At 36.1% G+C, this 19,878-nt stretch overlaps 1 protein-coding gene across 1 annotated transcript in view; it reads right to left on the reverse strand.

Annotated features, from left to right (window-relative positions):
* RASGRF2 (Ras protein-specific guanine nucleotide-releasing factor 2) overlaps positions 1-18,702 on the reverse strand; it is a gene marked incomplete at both ends in the record, with an annotated part of 21,737 nt that extends 3,035 nt beyond the window's left edge. Inside the window, 11 exons of the mRNA XM_010188080.1 lie at positions 1,038-1,426; positions 1,734-1,982; positions 3,937-4,019; positions 7,372-7,508; positions 8,367-8,433; positions 9,433-9,593; positions 13,424-13,542; positions 15,878-15,987; positions 16,588-16,781; positions 17,230-17,309; positions 18,449-18,702. Of these exons, the coding sequence (XP_010186382.1) occupies positions 1,038-1,426; positions 1,734-1,982; positions 3,937-4,019; positions 7,372-7,508; positions 8,367-8,433; positions 9,433-9,593; positions 13,424-13,542; positions 15,878-15,987; positions 16,588-16,781; positions 17,230-17,309; positions 18,449-18,702 (1,843 nt within the window). The remainder of the gene's footprint in view (positions 1-1,037; positions 1,427-1,733; positions 1,983-3,936; positions 4,020-7,371; positions 7,509-8,366; positions 8,434-9,432; positions 9,594-13,423; positions 13,543-15,877; positions 15,988-16,587; positions 16,782-17,229; positions 17,310-18,448) is intronic.
* Between the last annotated feature and the right edge of the window lie 1,176 nt (positions 18,703-19,878).

Raw genomic sequence — 19,878 nt, forward strand, 5'->3', positions numbered from 1 at the left:
AGCATTTATATGAGGTTCTTGCCATTTCCAAATGTTCCTCATACTGCCCAGATGACACTTCCAGCTTTGATACATTGGAATGCAAAATCAGAATACCTTTACAATAATACGTAGTGCTAACACTAGGCCAGAATAACATATTCTTTACTAGTTTACTTCACAGTGTACAGCAAAAAACCATTATGCCTAAGACTGCAGCTACCTGTGAACAATTAATTTTACTGTATGACCTATATTTTGGGACATGCTGTGCTATCACATTGATTTGAATGTGGTTACACTAGTGCACAAGAAGAATTTGCCCAACTCTACATAGTAAATACTGTATTTATATATACATATGTCTATATATAGTCTGTTGTGCTATTTATTTAAAAACATCCAGCATACAGAAATATAATAAAGTATAACAGCCAACCAACATTTTAGTAAAGCATAAAGGACGAGCAACTATAGATTCCTATAATACTAAGGAGACTACCTTGCCTGTTAAAAAGTTTTTTTGTTAAACAATAGACTACATTCTGTACAAATAATCTCTCTGCATAATACAACACTGAATTTCTTACCAGGGCACTTATTTCATTTCATCGGTAAGGAGTGGACATAATGCTTCAATCATATTTTTCTTAGCTTATGTTTAGTAATCTTTTTTCTTTCCTCTTGGGTTATATCAATTTTCATTGTTATAGTACTTGCAAATAAAATTGAGCTACATTTTGCTTAGATTTACAGTTCAAATTCCTCAGACTGCAGGTCAAGCCATGTAATACCATTTCTAAATATGAATTTTAGGAATAAACAGACAACACATTGCAGCCTCTACCAGGGAAGAAACAGAGTATTTGGTTTCGCAATACAACTTATGGTGAGCAGGAGGAAAAAAATCCCATGAGAAACAACTCATCACAAGTCTGTATCAAGCATGTCAACAAAAATACCAAGCCTACCTTAGAGGCTACACTACTTATGAAAAGTAACATTCAGTGTTTTCTATATATGATATACAAAATATGCATTATTTTTATATATAATACCTCTTCTAATGCTTCTCCTCAGCTTGTAACAGAGGTCAACACGAGGGTTCTCCAAGCTGTCCTCTATGGAGCCAGGGCTTTGCTCAGGAGAGGAGGGCCCTTTGCTAAGGTCCAGCGGTACTTTGCTACCTGTTGGTGGTGGAGAGGTGGCCGGGCTATAAGTCGAGGTAGGACTGCTTGCCACAGATGAAGCTGAGAGGTCAAGGGCACCGATCCTTGAATTCAGAGGTGAGGTCAACGACAGTTTTCGGGTTCTGACGGGTGAGGAAGTTCTGGACAGTGACAGTGGAGGAGGAGAAGAAAATTTGCGACAGAGATGTGGTGACTTCCCATCAGCCAGGTACTCTCCTCTGTTGTTTTGACTTGTAGCAAAGAATAACTCCAAAGACCTGAGAGTAAGAAACAAAAAAAGCAACAGATTATAACAAACACAAAACAGATTTAAGTGAAAACACTTACAAACAAATATTGTGCAAAATCTGCATGGCACTGCAAAACCTGTATGACACTTAGTCCTCAAAGCCTGGGCAGAAAATTGAGACAGACTTACCTAAAAACCAAAGTCCTATTTATGAAGGGAGAACTTTCCTCTTAGATTATTTACATAACAGAAAATCACGGTAAAAAAACCTGACAAGTGACATCATGGTAATTCCATAAGAAACTTATGTTAGAGGGAAAAACGCCAGAGCTCACCTGACAGGAATGGATGTGAACGGTCGTCTGTATATGTCTGAAAGTTTTTCCAGTACAACAGCTGCAGTAGTAAATATGCGGTAAGTATGTAGGAAAGTATTCAAGAAATCAATACTTAGAAATCGCAAGTCCGTTAGCCGCTCCAAAAGACGTTCGACGCTTGCATAACGGATCTGTGGTACTTTGCAGGAATTCAGTGTTTTGCTGAAGCAGATATCGATGTCATCTCTATGAAGACGAGCATCGGATCTACACAAAAATTAAATTTAGAACAATTTACCAGAGAGGAAAAGTGACTATTGTACAGTACTGGTATCACTTTAACTGCTTCTGTTAACATAGAGAGAGCAAATACATACACATTCTTGTATTTCATCAACACAAGAAAACTCTTAATCTGTGTGCTTTGAGTCTGTTATCTTTTATGCCACACCTAAGGGAATTTAATTTGGTTTGGTTTTTTTTGTTTTGTTTTGTTGTTTTTTTTAAATAATTAATTTACATTTCAAGTCTAAGAAAACATTAATGATGCTTAAATTCTGAAATGGAAGAGGAAGGAGATTGTCCCCCCTTGCCTCTTTTGGACTGTTATGGCCCGCAGTCCTATATTACTAGAAGTTCACTATACAATAATAGTGGACTGCTTGCATTTTTTTTCTCCTAGGACCTAAGTTTATCTAAAATAAGCTAATGGAACATAATCAGACACCCCTTAAGGGTTCACAAATGAACCCCTTAGCTAAGCTAAAGGCTCAACTGCAAGGTAACACCTGCTCTCAAGCTCCAAGATTTACTTTTTTGTTTAAAAAAATAAAAGAGCATGATACATCTCGAATTTCAAAGCAGAAACCACAGAAAGGCTTTGTTCAGCTAAAAAGCATTGGATTAATTTTTGTTTGGACACTAAACCGAAAATCAATCATTTACATAACCCTTCTCCTGATGGTTATTTTGCAAATTCAGTTTTGCTTAATTTTATCTAGTTGAAGACACTCAGTTTGCAAAAAAACCAGGATGGATGTAAGTAAAGCACCTTTCAATACTGCGTGAATTTTTCATTTTAAAAGACTGGATTTTCTCAGAATACAGCACCAAGATACTCCACACTCTTCTACACTGCATTACATAAAAATAACAACAAAAAAATATTCTTTCTTGAGTCCTCAGAAAAGTGGCAATTTTAGACTTTAGACCTTGTTGTACTCTACAATTTGAAAACAGATCAACGTATTTTTAACATTCAGCAGGTAACAGAAGTGTTTACACACTGGAGAGTTCCTGGAATAAAACTGAAGGCAATAAAATGCCTTCTTTTGAGGGATCAAAGGCATACACCCTAATAGTACAGTCACAGATGTTCTAAATTCTTAATTTCTAAACACATAAAAGGGACGAGAGGTAACAACTAATAAAAGGGGCTTTGGCAAAACCTTCATGTACAGAGTACATCCAAGAAAGAGTATAGTAACAGAGTAGTAACAGAGAGCAGTAGGAAAGGAAATATATTTCTATCCCTAAGTTGTATTCCTTAATATTTATATCAGATAATAGCAGGTAAAGCTCATGTCAATACAGCTCTGTAGAGGATCAAAGAGGTAAAAATGTTAGACATTCGGAATAATGTACTGGAAATTGCTGTCAACAAACAGAAATTACCTATCACAATAAGTGACTGAAAGAATCCCAGGGTGAAGCAAGTTTACAAATAATTATGTTACCTTGATGTGATTAGTTAAAATTCTGAAAGGAATTTTTTTTTCTTAAAAAAAATAGAAACAAAGAGAAGAAAAAAATTGGATAATGTAACAAAACACTTTGGACAATGCTACTTGTCTGCAGTCACCTAAATTTTGAATACATTTGAAAATTTATTCAATAAAATTATGAGTGGTATGACAGAAAAAAGCTACCAGTGAGTAAAATTATTCCTCTGAAGTATAACTGAAGGCAGCTTCACAAATAATAGAAAACTCTGAGCTGTGATCCTATGCAGCGCAACACTGTGAATTGAGAGTTTATCATTTTGAGTCATTCCTACCATTTCAAGAAAGAAATTCGAAAAGGTACATTTTGGGATACAGAATTAATTCAATTCAACATAAATAGGTAGGAAAAAAGGTTGTAATTTCCAAATACAAATTTTCTTTTGTTAAAAAAACCCCAAGTTATTTTGTTCAGTGGGAAAACAAAATGCTGCACTTACTTGATCATATGTGGCACTGTGACTTTAGAGTTTTCTTCAAACACTATTGTCATCAAACCATTGCACCGTATGTTATCAATGCACTGTGAAAATAAACATTGAAAACTGTTATAATGAAAACACAGTGTAAAGGGATTTACTTACACATTTTTCATATCATTGTAAGCATAAAGCATAGCTTTTACAGGGTATGGACTGACTGGTACAAGGTATCTTCATTACTGAAAAGCAGTGATGCAAGAATTATAGTGGATATGCTTCTCTAGTCTTCTGCTTTTGATTTGCACATCTGCAAGTCCCCACATCTTTACCAGTACACTCAGGGTATTCAGCTCAGTCTCCTTTTTTCCACATGATTGAGTATTTTGAGATGAACTTTCCTTTGAAGTTCCTTTGAAACTGAACAAAATTAAATACCTTTAGCATTTTCTGAATGGGTGCTAAGCTTGATAAATGAATACTGCAAGAAAGCTAGAATACTTTATACAAATGAATACACTAATATCTTAACCTTTACACTGTGCAAAAAGACCAAAGACAAATGCAAACAGTTTCTAGAAACACACATGTAAAAGGAAGTTCAAGTGATGCTGTTATCATGAAACATAGCTAAGCTGTTCAAGGAGCTCCTTGCAAACTCTTGCATAAAAGTTCTACAGGACTCTTGTCTTCATAATACTTTATAGTTTTACTCATCAAGTATCCTATATATAAAAACCCCACTGTTTTTTTCACATCAATCAAAAGGAGTTTCCAAAATGATTATACACATTTACATTTATCATAAGAATAAAAATAGTCTGCTTGCTTTGGAACATATCATAGTAAAATAATGAGTGATGTTACATTGGTCAAACAACATAACCAGAGGCCTCTTCATGTTTAAAATATATCTACATAGTTATAGATTTACAATACAGTTTATGTAGCTGTGTATTATTTTAAATGCAGGTTTTTAAGATTATTTGAAAAGTGCAGTTGTAACAATTCACATTACCATTTTGTCAAACTGTTACCTAAAAGCACTGAGAAAAACACATCTAATAAAACATCATTTCTTCCAAGTGAATTTTAAATGTTCAAAGAAGCCCTTAGCACCAATCATAAAACTGCCTTAGGTATTTCAGCACTGATGTCCTTAGTCTGCATAGGCCTAGCATTTATCACCGCCTTGACAGGTATTAGCCAATCTGGCTAAGGAATGGCCATAATGGAGATCTAGGGTCAAAGGACAGCAAACTCAAACTAGAAGAGAGGAGGCTTCTTCAGCATCAACAAAAACTATGCATTGTTCATAAGTGTATGTTCTCACTAGGAACAAATACGACCTACATGTCTTATGCATATATAATTTAATAAGATGTTGAATTCTGGACACCAAGACTAACACTGTGAGTGAAGCACAACTACATGCATACATTTTTTTTACTTGCAAACATAGAAGAACACATATTTACTAAAAAATACTTTTTACATGCTCTTTTTATTAGCCTAGTTCCTATGTTCTCCTTGAGGGTTGTAGCCAGTGTTAAAAAGAAAAAAAAATTCTTCTAGACAGGCAATTCAGTAAGTTTTTAGGACGTTTACGCTGCCAATGGACCCAGCCAGAAACACAATTTGGTTTCCAAAGGACTAGTGGTCTCAATTGTTTAGAAGTTCTCATGCATCATCCAGATCTTCACCCCAAATTTTCTTTCTCCAGCAGAAGACAGGTGGTATGCTTCTTGCATCATTTTCTTCTTTATTGCTCTCTACATGGAGCATAAACACTAAGTCAACTGACTCGATGGTTATTTGTAAACAACAGTACCAATTCATTCCTCAAATGCCTGTGCAGTCTGTGCAGCATCTTCTGCTTCTTCTCACTCCTTTTTTAACTGCTGCTTATTCCCTCAGCATCTCTTGCTTCCCTTCCTTTATAGGGCTGGAGAAGCTTTTTCAGCCTCATAATGTTAACAGCCCTCAGGTTTCTCAGGCTTTCATTTAGATGCTTCTGTTCATAATTGGTCTTGTATCACTTCAGAATAACCCTGCCTCCAAAAGCTGGGACATCTTCCCTTCCTCAAAGAGAAGGATCAAGAGAGAAACCCTTCTAACCGATTCCCTTTGCTCCCTTAGCTACATGCAGTTTCTCTCTGCCTTGCTAAGACCTACCATCATAGTAGCATTGTTTGGAGTGGTTTGGAGGAGAAGACCTGACATTTGGACGCAGACCCAAATTCTGATCTCAAGTCTACGTGGACTGCAGATGACTTGCTCATTTAAATTATTTAGGCTAAGAATGGACTTATTCCTTTGTGACTCATGTCTCACACCAGTTCTTAAACAGTCTTTCCTCCACAGTAAATAATTCCAATGCTTTTACATGTCAATGGAATAACACAATTCACTGAAAATCCATTTTGTAAAAAAATTTCTAATCAGGTCTGTCTGTAAGATCTGTATGCACTGAGCTGCAGTGAGATCAAAGTCCTCCACTCATGCCACATTTTGATATTTTTATCTTCACAGTTTTGCTCCTTTAAAATAGTTAGCTCAGAATAAAGTAACTCAGAATACTGATTTTGAAGCAATTTCTACTCATTATGATGATAATTTATCTGGAGATGTTGCCAGCAATGCTAGCACCTTTAGAAATCCATCAAATTCCACACTGATATTTGTCTAAATCAACTATTAATCTTGAAATTAATAGGGGTTATGTCTCAAATTCACAACTGATAGATCTATACACTTGTTGGTTCCATGCATAAACAAAATAGCAATAGCCTTAATTCAGATCTGATTAGTTGAAAGTTCAGATTTTTCATAGTGTACTTATCTTCTTTCCCCAAGCAGATTCTGATAAAAGCTTGTGTACTATGTTTTTCCCAAAGGCACTAAAAATCCCCAAACCATTATTTTAAATCACCATTTTTCTTCATTGACAACAAAGACAGTTCCTGCACTCTGTCAGAATGCTTAGTAATTATTTATAATGGTTTGTATTTTTTTTGTGGAAAACAGAATTTATTTCATTTTTTCACTGCATAAGATATGATTATTGATGTCATATAGTATGATTTTCACTCTCAGGTATTATTTGGTCTGTATGAAAGCTATGAACAAGCAAGTACTACCCTAGTTCTTAAATCAAAATACACATCTGGATGGGCTCTCTTTAGACAGAAAAATTACTACCATTAGTCATAAGTTTGTCGCTGACAATTTTATGTTTTATCTCACATCTCTCTCATTGAGAAAAACATTTCACTGATGACGCAAATGCAAAGGCAGAATTTTGAGGAAAACAGGTGACACTAAGAGTTTTTCATATACACATATCACAACAAATCAGCCCTTATGAAATCAACATCCCTCTCTTGGATTAGTTTTCAGAAATACAGAATAAACTACAATCTCAAAACAAACAAGATAAAGAATGCATTAAGCTACCTGACTTATATCACTTGTCCATGCAGCTTTCTCCTGTCGTGATGGGGCTAAAAGGACAACAGTAAAAGGAGGAGCATCTGTAGGTTCAACTACAAGCTTGAAATCAAGGTGTCCAAATACTTGTCCAGAACCTTTTGCTTTACAGCCAGAAAGGGAAAAAAAAAGGCAAAATGTGAGACTTCAGAGTATAAAACAAATAAAATAATGACTTCATTTAAAATGGAAGTTACTTTAAAACACCTCTCTCACATAAAGAGAAAATCCAATTGGGGATCCAAAACTAATTTTGTTTTTCACATACAGTGAATACAAAAAAAGTTGCAAACATGGGATAGTGGGAGTTGCTATACATTACTTTTCAAGATACCAAATAAGGCTAAAGTATTTCTAACACTTCTGCACTGACATGATCTCAGCATAATAGACATATCACTGAAATTAATGAAACTGTTTCCACGTTCAAGTGCAAAACTTGCCTAAAAATGCAGGATGGAAGCCAAATTGAGTAACAATAAAATCAGCTTGGGAATGTGTTTTGTTGTTTCATTTGAACAAGCTTGCAGGCAAGATTTGTAGGGAGTCTAAGACAAAAACTTTCCACTAATTCTGCCAACTCAACCTTCATGTATTTAAGAAACCCAGTTATCTGCTGCTACTTTAAAGCCATCGGTTTTTTTTTTTTCTTTCTGAGATCCTCGGGGATCTTTTGTATACAAAAGTCAGCAAATACATTTGTCACATACCTTCAGCCAGTCTACTTGAAAATCCTATGTGGGATGTCAACAGCAAGAACAAATGTAACAAATCAAACCCTTATCCAAGCCAACATGCCCATTATTAAATAATCTATTCTACTGAATCAGTTTAGCACTGTATTCCTCTGGTTTCATGAAAGGGGAGAACACATCAATTTGCTCTTATGAAAAATAAACAAAGGATATCGATTTTAAGAAACTAGAAACTGCAATTACTACAAACAGCTGAATGTAACTTACAATCATCATCACTTGCATCTGTCTCCTCGATCAGTGTGCACTCTATTAAAGACAAAACACCTCCTGTCTATGAAAACAAAGCACATTTGTCACAAATTTTGACATTTGTTCCCATTTGTCATTATAATTATTCTTAAACTTTGATACAGCTTACTCTAAGATGCTACATAAATTAGAGCTCTTGGGAAGATATATCAATTTCATGATGCATATTTTTCCTAATAAATAAACCTAATTTCCTAATAACTAAACCCAAATAGATAAAATATAACATTTTTCTCTTAATCCCACAAATCAATAATAAACTCAAATGTGCACAATTTATTTCATTATTACCACATTATAATTTATCTCACATACGGACTTGTTCACAAGTTTCAAAAAAAGTAGCTAGAATTTCATCTTCTCCTGAACTTACATCAAATACAAGATTTTTTAAAAGATTCAGTTATACTCTATTTACTTTGCAAAACTGAACTATTTAAGGGGTGCAAACTGAGAAAGCATGGTAACAGTCTTAACAACCTCTCAGAAATGTCTTTGTCAAATTAAATTTCTATTCAACATAACCACTCTGTAAACTACCAACATCTCTTCATTCACAAGCCAACAGTATGAAAGCCTGATTCTCAAGAAATATAACTGTTCTTAGAACAGCTTTCAGTTTAAGACACTGTGCTGTTCAGGAAAACAGAACTGACTTTTTAAATTAATATTATTAGAGCTCTGGAAAATATTATTTAGTAATTCCATGGGTTGTGCTGGCTGATTTATGCACTGAAAACTGACTTACATTCAGTGTTAGCTTGTACAAATAGACACACCGATGTCTGGTTTCTAACCCCCAGCATATTAGAATTACATGCTTCTAAAAAAATCATAGTAATAACTGAATTCGATTATTAGCAACGAGAAGACAAAGCAGTTAATTACTGTGCATCACCTTACTTTCATTTATAGCAACACATACAAATCTCATGTTAAAGCCATAAAATAATAAAATACTGAAATTTCACTGAAGCTGTGTTTTCATTATGTAAACTGAGTCATAACGTAAAGTCTATACCTTGAGAAGATGCAGTTTTCCTCCTGAACTTCTTGTACAAATTAAAAAATGTTTTGTAAATAAGAAGCACTGCCTTTCTCCTTCTTTCTTCAAAGATAATGATCCCAGACGAACTTTACTAAGCTTTCCCCTCTCAACTGAAGGGACTTGAATAAGGGAACCTGATAATAAATACGCAAAGTTTAATGTACTATAGTAATGCTTAGCAGGCAGTGTTGAAAATGTTAATGCATTTAATACTACGATATTAATTAAAGCAACTTCTCATTCTAGTAAGTATAAATATACATCAGCATCTGTTCTAAGCACAAGCCAAGCATCTTTCTTGTACAATTTCTCTTTGCTTTTTTAAAATAACTAGACTCAAGGAAGTACAGTCTAGACTAATACTTCATATATATATATGGTAGTATGAGGTCTTGGGGTAATTCTTACGCAATTTAAACACACTGATAAGACAATGATCAGAAAATGAAGCTGAACAGTAAACTGCACTTTTGACAGCTTCTGGATCTGCACGAGACACCTTATTTACAAGCCAAAGAGATGGAGGATGAAAAAAACAGGTTTCGAAGGAGAAGAGTTTGTGTATGTGCAAGAGAGATGGAAATGAAGCACATTGCTTCCTCTTATCTTATACTGCATAACATTCAGTGCTCCACAGCTCATCTAAAATGTGTTACCAGTAAAACACTTCTGAACTAAATTGAACCTGGTTACATAAGTCTGAATTTGTGCTCTGCAGAACTCCATACTGGGGAAAGCTTTGCTTCTCTGCCGCTTCGTATCTCAAAGCCTGTCTCTGACCAACTTTTCCAGATTGATATCACCATGTATATCACTTCCAAGTTTGGATCAGGAGTTAAATTTGGTAGTGAAGTGCAATTCCTCTATATATCAAAGGGAAAAATTTTAGGATACAACTTGCTGTTACCAGACAGGGCAGCCAAGAGACCTCCTAATCTCATTCCCACACATCTATCCTCACTCTCACCCTTACACTTGCTCTCATCTTATTCCAACATTAGCTAGCTAATAGAGCTAAACCAGCAGGAAACTAATGCTACAAAGAAGTAGTTGACTTATCTCTCTGCCTCACTGACAAGGTCAAAACAGCACCAGTGATGATGCAAAGGGAGTAACAGCAGCAGAACAAGCATGAGGGGATGGACTACTGGCTTGTCTCTCTCGGAGGCAGTAAGATACTAGATTAGCTATATCAAAGCTCAAACTAGCGGCAGCATCTTGACACAATGAAAGCCTGAAAGAATTATCCATGAAATATTTGTAATTCTTACTCTACCTTGTCAAAAAATTCTCTTGTTCAAAATTCAGATACATAATCTTAAACTAACAAACAGAGAAATTAAGGTAACTGACAAAGCTACCGTCTATCTACACAAAATTGTTCTACACTTAGCTCCCTCTATAAGTTTAATTAGCCTTAAGTTATTAATATCTTTGAAACTTATGCCACCTGGTATAGTAAAATACACATCATTAATTTTACAGCAGTGTAGTATTCTTTGACAGCCATTTCACATTTAAACTAAGTATGTACAATGTGATTCGTGTCACTACAACAAAATAACAAGGTAAAGTTCTACTCCAGAAAATTGCAAAGGTCTGGAACATTTTCCCTTCAGTTCTAACAAAAACCATAAATGGTTGTTAAACATTTTCCCTGGACAAAACAGCCTGCCTGCCTCAACTGTAAGACATCAAGGAGATAATTCCCATGTGTTGGAACAGTGACTTTTCTGTTTTACACCAGCTGCCCCCCAGCTCCCATTGCAAGGCCAAGGAGTGTGCACAAAACAATGCCTGAGCAAATTCCCAACACAAAATTCTCAGCATAATTTTTCTCCTGAAATTTCTTCTACACATTTAGGATAACAATATTCAACTCATACATTTCTTCTTAGAATAAGAGTATCTATCAATATGATACACTTAGGAATACAGCTTTATACTGAATTTTGGGGTTTTTATCGTCATTAGAATGCTTTCAGGAATACCATACTCTGTTCTGGTAAAATGGGCTGTAGGTTAAATGGTATTCTTGTATGGAGCTGAAATGTTATTGTTACCTTAAGGTAAAACAAAAGAAAGTAGAATTTATATATGTAGAAAAGGGAGATTGCATTCCCTCTCTTTGATACTCAATATTTACAGAGAGACACACATATCCTAGATGTGCTGCATGGCTGACATCAAGCAAGTACATCATGCATTCCCGTCAAGTTTTTGTGATTAACGAAAATGGGCATTGCCCACCATGCATTCTACTACACATTTCCTCTTAAGGAAGAAAATGGTCATGATTGGTGAATATTCAGTTGCAACGAGCAAGAGAGGTTATTTTTAGAACATTCATTAATAGTATAGTTCGGAAAATCACGTAATCTCAGGAATTTGTATCCATCTGCAGACCTAAGCACTTTCAGTACGTCAGTACTGCCATAATAGTCACTCTATTACCCTTTGTTCAGTCCAAGAAACACAAAAGGTTGTATTTTTAAAAAAATGGTTTTTAGCCTACACATAACTGTCTGATCTAAAAAGTCAGTCTGGCTTTTTCCATTCTGGAGGCCTTTTAATTTCACTATAAGGATGGTCAAACAGTGGAAAAGGTTGTTCACTCAGAGAGGCTGTGGAGTCTCTATTCTTGGGAACAACTAAAACCCAGTTGGACATGGTACAGAGCAACCTGCTCCAACTGATGATGCTTTGAGCATGTGAGATTGGACTGGATGCTTTCCAGAAGTCCCTTACGACCTCAAGTATTCCATGATTTTCCAACTGTGATAAATTTATCAGGAGAAGTACATTCACAGTGGGTGATGGCATGAACATTAGACAGGTGTTTGGAGGCATCTAAAGGTCCTCCAGATGCACAGTTGTCTGGGTGTTAGCCAACATTGGATTGCAGATTCAGACTCCCCGTTTCCTTTAGACGCTTAAAGAAAATGTTCTTTTATGTCATGTTTACCATGACTTATAGTGTGACTGACAATAAAGTCACAATCAAAGTAGGAGAGAAAAGTAGACACCAATAAACCTGAAGGGGAATCCGTAATCTACATTGCAAAGCATAGTGAGATACAGTTCCTAAGGTCTCAACTTGTACAGCTCAACATAATCAATATTTTAGACAAGTAAAGTATATAACATATGGTAAAGTTGTAATTAACCTTCACAGAACAAGCATGAACAAAGGTAAAGGCACCTCTCTCCTTTTTTAAGCTGAAGAGGTTTCCTGTATCCGTCTGCACTAATCAACACAAAGACTAGGAGCCTAATTGAAATCAGAGGAGATGAACGTCACTGCCAAAATGACCCTACTGTCAGATATGAAAGGTAGATGGACTTGGTATTACTTCATTAGCTCTATTCAGATTTCTGCACTTAGACAAAATCACATGCAGTGGGTGCTTCAAAAGATAAACTGTGACACAACCTTCTGTAACATACAGTTTTGTCCACCTTTTTTTTTTTTACGCAGAAATAAATCTGGATTTAATGTACTTAAAACTATGAGTTTTACCTGTGTTTAACAGTAATATTTTTCAGCCAGATTCCTATAGAAAAGTAAGCCCACCAGATAAGCACTGCAAGCTGTTTTCAGTTACTGGTAAAAGGTTAACTGGTGAGGCAGCCCTGTTCACTGTGGAGCTGTAGGTAATTTCCATCCCTTTGAAGGTCACAGTCCAGGCAGTATGTACATTACCGTTCCATGGGTGTTTTACCATTCATGTGCTGCTGTCTTTCATGGTTCCTGAAGAAAACAGTGCAGAAGTGGGGCTCAACCACAGCCCAAAATTAGTTGCCAGAACATTTTGTGGCTTACCCTCCACAGACCATGAGTCTCAGGATACTAGTTGTGTCCAATGCAGTGACCTGCACATTGATGGCAACATGAACAAACCCTGCTGGTTTTCATGCAATTTTCTCATGGTTATATAGATAGCTTTAAAGAAGAATGTCTTACCTTGGCGTATAAATGTTTGGCTGGTATCTAGTAATATATCACAGCCTTCTACTATCGTTCTCTCTATGGCTAGATTCTTCCGGATGTTTTCTGTGTCACTCACTTCATCATGCATCACCCTGGTAGGCACAATACAAAATGCACTTTAAATTCCCTGAAATGTATCTTGCACCAGTTGTGTTTATTTTTAATTACACTTACTTAATTACACTTACATAGTGTAGACACAGAAGGTAGCTGATATTCTTTCCCACATGCTACAAAACAGATATATCCATGCATATATATCCATACCACTCTAGAGTAAGTTTCTTGCCTTTTTCCCTTCCCTTTCAAATAATTCTTGCAATCCTTTAATTTTTTCAGCAGTGGAACTGATTTTGCCAGACTTGTTCTTAAACACATCTGACAGAGGGCACCGAGCTAAAAACTGTTCACAGCTGATACAACAGTACTTCTTGATCCTTCATAGATCAGGCTGCCACAAACCTGGAAATGTTTCACACAATCAGAGAATGCATTGGTTTGGAAGGGACCTTTAAGGATCATCCAGTCCGACCCCCCTGCAGTGAGCAGGTTGCTCAGAGCCCTGTCAAGCCTGATCTTGAACGTCTCCAGGGATGGGGCCTCCACCACCTCTCTGGGCTACCTGTTCCAGTGTTTCACCACATTCATAGTGAAGAACTTCTTCCTAATGCCTAATCTAAATCTACCCTTTTCTAGTTTAAAACTAGTGCCCCTCATCCTATCACTACACATACTTGTAAACGGTCCCTCCCCAGCTTTCCTGTAGGCCCCCTCAGGTACTGGAAGGCCACTTTAAGGTCTCCCTGAAGCCTTTTCTTCTCCAGGTTGAACGACCCCAACTTTCTCAGCATTTTTTATTAGTTATGATACACTGTAGGTCCTTGTCCTTGACTTTAGGTTCCCATGCTGTTCTGCTTCAGTTTACATCTGAATGTACCATTCACTTCCCCTTTGCTTCCTGTAACAACCACAGCTTCAATGGCTCACCTTTTACTTTCTTCCATATTTTTTTTCATAGGCATCCTACCCTTACACAGAGAAATACAAATTTTTTCAAGGCAGAACCCAACTTAGAAGTTGATATGGTCGTGTGATGTGTAATATTTTCCTAAACTGGGACTAGATTGCACTATCTAAAAGCTCCTCCTCCCTCATAACTACATTAAAGGGGTTGAAATGAGTCACAAAGTTTTATATTTATGAGCAGAGGTGAATCAGTCAGTCTGAGCCTACAATTCTGAATGTTCAGTGACAAATTAGTTGGATCAGCAATGAGCTCTGACTTATGAGATGAAGCTAAGTCAAAGCTGATTGATCTGCTAGTGCACATAACCCCAGCCAGAGAAATTCTCTGCTTTGCCTGAGTGGAAAGGAGACATCACTTTTTTCTGCATCAAACAGCCAGAGATCAGGGCAGAACTTGCTGAACACTGCAGGAGTCAAACACAGACACTTCGGTAAAAGGTACTGCCTGTCCAGCTCTTTAAGAAGTTAGAATGTGAAGAGGTGGCACAGCAAGCCCTGACACAGAAAGCTGACTCCGTTAAGGATATAGCAGGACAGAAAATAAAAAATAATAAGCACTAAACTAATGGGTAGTTTGCACAAGGTAGCAACTTCCTTGCAACAGAAGAAGAAAACTGAGCAGTTCAGAGCATGCAACAAAGTCTATAAAGCAATTCCTTGTTTGCAGCCAAATATTCTCCAAATACGTCTTTGGTGAATACTCCAGATACTCAAGATTTATGTCCTGGAGTTCATGTAGATTTTCTTTGTTCACAGCAGACTCTACTTCCCAGAGATAACAACCGAATTTCCTACAGGGCTCACTGAGGGGAACACCTGAGAATGGTCTGGGAGTGCAGGGAACAGCTTCATTTTGCAGACTTCTACAGGGAGCAGTGGTTTTCAAAACAGTTCTTTAGCTCCTGCTTTTATGGCATTATTTGAAGCATATGTGAAAATCAGTTATTTCATTAATTCATGTAAACTATAACACAGATTGCAATTCAGAACTTTTCAAGACCCTGATTGATTCCCACTATCACAGAGTACTGGAAATGTCCTTTTTCTTTAATCTATTAACAAAATATATATTTCTTTATGTAAAGAAAGTTGCTTCGCTCATAACCCAGGGGCAGGTGGTTCCTATAGCAACTTCTATTCTCCTCTATCCAAAATACAAGGACACACTTGTAGACTTATGTTAGCCAAAAAAAATATAGAAGACCCAAGATAGTGGGTTGGTGTATTTTGGGATTTTTTGTTTGTTGTTTTTTCTTTCATTATCTTTGTTTTGTTTTGGTTTTAATCCTTCAAAAGATTTTTTTTAAAAAAGAACAAAACCAAATCAAAATAAAGAAAACAGATTTTTGATTTCAAAACCTTTGATTCAAGATTATCAAACATAAGGTAGAAAAAGCTTACCTGGAAAGTTCTTCCAGTTTAGACTTAGCAAATTCAAGGCTTTTTCGCTCAACATGTTCATGTGGCGTGTGAGCCAGAAGTTCATGAAGTGTTATAATATATCTAGGAATCTTAAAACAAATTAGGTATAAAATCAGTAAATCTTTAAAGGAACAATTCCGATGCAGCTGTTTGTTAAATATTAGCCATTATCCTGTCAGAAAAGTTTTGCAAACACAGTATTTTTTTAAATTAATATCCACAGCCAAATTATTATACATACATTCTAAATATAACTACTGCCAAACTACTGAACATTTGGGTCACAGAAACTGCATATGCATACACAAGTTTTCAGTTTGAGGAAGCACAAGATCCATTAATTAAATTTGATGGAAAAGATCAGATCAGAGGCAGACACAAATATGGCATTAAGCAATAGCTAACTTGCTATATCAGGTATATTATCCCTCTCTGGACTGCTTCATAATCCTGCAGCAGGCAGAAGTCGAGTAAATTTTCCTCAGCTTTTTTTTCTTTTGATGTTAGTCCTCATCCCACATTCACCTTCAACATACTTAAGATTGTGAATAGAAATGAATCATTAGAGTTGGATAAAAGATCTCCACAGGCAGAGTTTCAGTAAAATAATGAAATAAAGGAAAAGTAATTTGCGTAAGCGTACTTTTAGTTAAGAAAGAAGAATCTTCAATCAATCATAGAGAGACTACCTGAAACATGGGGTAAGTAAGGAAAGTTTCCAGCATTCGCCCCTCACATGCTGGGTTGGCTTCATATTGCTTCAAGAGTTTGTCAAAATCTCTGTTTTGCTTACAGTTTGCCAGTACTTGTAGACTATATTGATGATTCCGAACAAATTCTTGATATATGTTCAGCATTGGCAGCAGAATGTCAAATAAGTCAGCTAGAAGAAGTAAAGAAATGCTTTTTTTTTCCAGTTACCCATCTCTTGGAATACATTTTTAAAGAAACTACTGTGTTCTATGGAAGGGAATTACTATAATCAGTTCTGTTTCCAACATACTGAGATTTTAGAAACATTAAACTTGCCTCTTTCACCTGCCAAAACATGGTTGTTCCAATTAGTTAATATTCAGGCAGTATCACCAAAAATTCAGGGGCCCGTGTCTAATTAATGCTTAGGGCAGAGGCATTCTCATGTACGAACTGCAAGACAGCCACTACTGCTCATGTGGCACTCCCACTCCACCAGATCTCGTGGTGTCAGTTCTGGAAACATGTCCCATTCAAAAAGGACTTTAAAAAAGTCCTCTCTTTAAAAGAAAGAGCTCACTGTAATTTCAAAAATAAATATGAAAATTGTACCCCTGGAGAAAAATATAGTAACTTACCTAGGATTAAGGTAGGCCAATTAGCTATTCTTGCTTTTAAGCCTTGGTGAAATATCTCATGAAGAAACATGATTGTTTCACTGAAAAACAAGTTGTTTAAACAAATGAAAAGACAATTCAGGTTTCATTTTCTGATTAACAATTCACAGAGAAACATTTCTTCCTGGTTATCAGTCTATTTTGCAGTTTGCTAGAAAAAAACAGTAAATGGTTATTATAATGGAAGTAAATGCTTCCTTTTATTGCATTGTTTAAAATCTTTATTGTAGCCTATCTACAAAACACATATTTGTTGTAGAAAGCATATTCTGTTTAATGCTTTTGAACAAAAGCATCTATTGAAGAAAATGTCCTTGTTTAATGAATAGGTTTTCCTTTAATATTTCTGACAATGCATTCAGAGTTCAAGAGGACCAATAAGATGCAGAAAACCTCAAGCCAGTGGTAGTCATCTGCATTCTCTCTTACTGCTGTTTAAGATTTGAAGCTTACAACTTCTCTGTAACATGAAATTTAATATTGTACTGTAGCTGATGAGGTCAACAGAAATAAGAGACATTCTAGTTGTAACAGAAGCCATAAAGAGTATAGTGATTATGAATGAGGTATGAAAGAGAAACCTGTCCCATAACTAAGGGACCATGTTCTATTTCTTAGAAGTTTAGGGCAGACCTGGATGCAATTCCAATACTGTATGAAATTTTAGATGCCTGCTGGCTTATTTGTACGTACTCATTATGATACTACTTGGATGCTTAATGCAAAGAACAATTCTTTTTTTTGTAGGATATGAAAAGACAAGCAAGAGGGAAGGAGGCTCCTTAGGCAGAACAACAGAAAACAGAAGATTTGATGTACTCATCCTCAGGGTCTTATCTGGATCATATGAGGCCACTAAGTCTCATTTTCCTCTCTTAAGAGAAAAGAAAACAAGAAAGGTGACACAAAATTACAAGAACTCTCCCAACAGGCATGATTTGTCCTTTCCTTCCTCTAGGAGATGAAGAAATATAATGTAAGGAGGCAAAGAGGTCTAGCTGTTTTCAAACAGCATCACTGACAGCACCTTGCCTTTCACCCCCGGAAACTTGGTCCACCTCAGTGACGTTACTTATAACAGAGAAATAAACCAAGTGTCAGACCTCACTACTGTAAACTAAAGCAGAATGGGAAGAAGCAGTCAGTGAAAACCCCAGAAAGAAACCAAAAAAACCCATACCTGTTGAGGAAAATACTACTAACATCATCATGACTGATAGGTGGCTTCTTTGAACTTGCAGCCATCCTTAAGGGCCGCAGAAAACAGTTCACGAGAACATAAAGTTGATGCACATATTCAGATTCAGCCTCCACCATGTTAAAAACTATCTGATTCCTTTTTCTCATGCTTTCTGCATGGGGAGAACAAATATAATCTTGGACAATAGTCTTCCATTTTCTTCTACATAACCAGCCCCGCATAAAGCTCTGGACCTAAAAATGGACCAAGCAGAAAAGGAGAATGAGAAAATCATTACATGACTCATCATGGGCTTTTCATTGCAGAAAAAAACCACAAGTGAAATGTCTCTGTTAAAAAAATATAACTCTATTGCCCTTATTGATCCCTAATTTTTCCTGAATTAATGTTTTTAAAGATTTCTGTTTTTTAAAATTCCCACACTTAGTCCTATTTGTTATCAGAAAACAGATTGAAAAGATAAACGTATATATTAAGATACCTTTTACTGCAAGCTTAAATGACACTCTTCCTGTCACACTGTGCAGGTTTTTTAACTCCCTTTACCCCCCTTTACCAATTTTACTTATACCCCCAAAAGTATTGTGCAAGGCTTCCAGGTAAGACATTTCAAGATAGACTCAATATAATTATTGGCAAAATTCTGACATAGTTGTTAAACTATTTCAGTTTCTTTCTGTTTTGAAGAGATATCACTTAGCATGTGTATTTAAAGCTAAATATCAATATACCGCTCAGTATCAGACACCTAGACCAGTAATACTATTATCCAGAAAAGGCGGATTTTTGACATTCTGAAAAAGTATCTCTATGTCATGGAAAAATCTACGTAAGCATAATATCCATTGAAGTTACAAGTGGATTTAAGATTACAGAAAAGGTCTACATCTGGTCACAGAAAATTTCAGTATGTCTTTGCCTTGATCTCAATATGAAGACCATTAATTTTCAAAGAGAAATAGAAAATCTCACTAGTAGCACTTTACCCTGAATAAACAACTTTTAAAAAAAGGACCCAGTTGTTAAAACAATAAAGATATACAATGCGGTGAATTATATACAGAATCAGAGCTCTCCTTCTACTAAAAGAGACATTTCCAGTTTCTATTACATGTTTAAACTACATGAAAAGGAAAATTCCCACAAGAGTACAAGCTCAGTGCTGACCCTGACTCAGACCGTGTGACCCAGAAAAAGTCAGAAGTAAATCCACATAGTATATAGGATATTATGCAATTTAAAAGACTGAACACTGTGAGAATAAGGGTGACACATACAGGACCACATCTTCAAGCACAAATTTCATTCATGCTCATGAATCAGGATTTGTGGGAGACAGCAATGGACAATATCCTGGAACAATCACCACCACGCAGACCGGCAGACAACCTAAACCAAGACTGTTCTCT

The sequence above is a fragment of the Mesitornis unicolor genome, unplaced genomic scaffold (assembly GCF_000695765.1).
Source record: "Mesitornis unicolor isolate BGI_N332 unplaced genomic scaffold, ASM69576v1 scaffold52477, whole genome shotgun sequence".
In the NCBI taxonomy this organism is placed as follows: Eukaryota; Metazoa; Chordata; class Aves; order Mesitornithiformes; family Mesitornithidae; genus Mesitornis; species Mesitornis unicolor.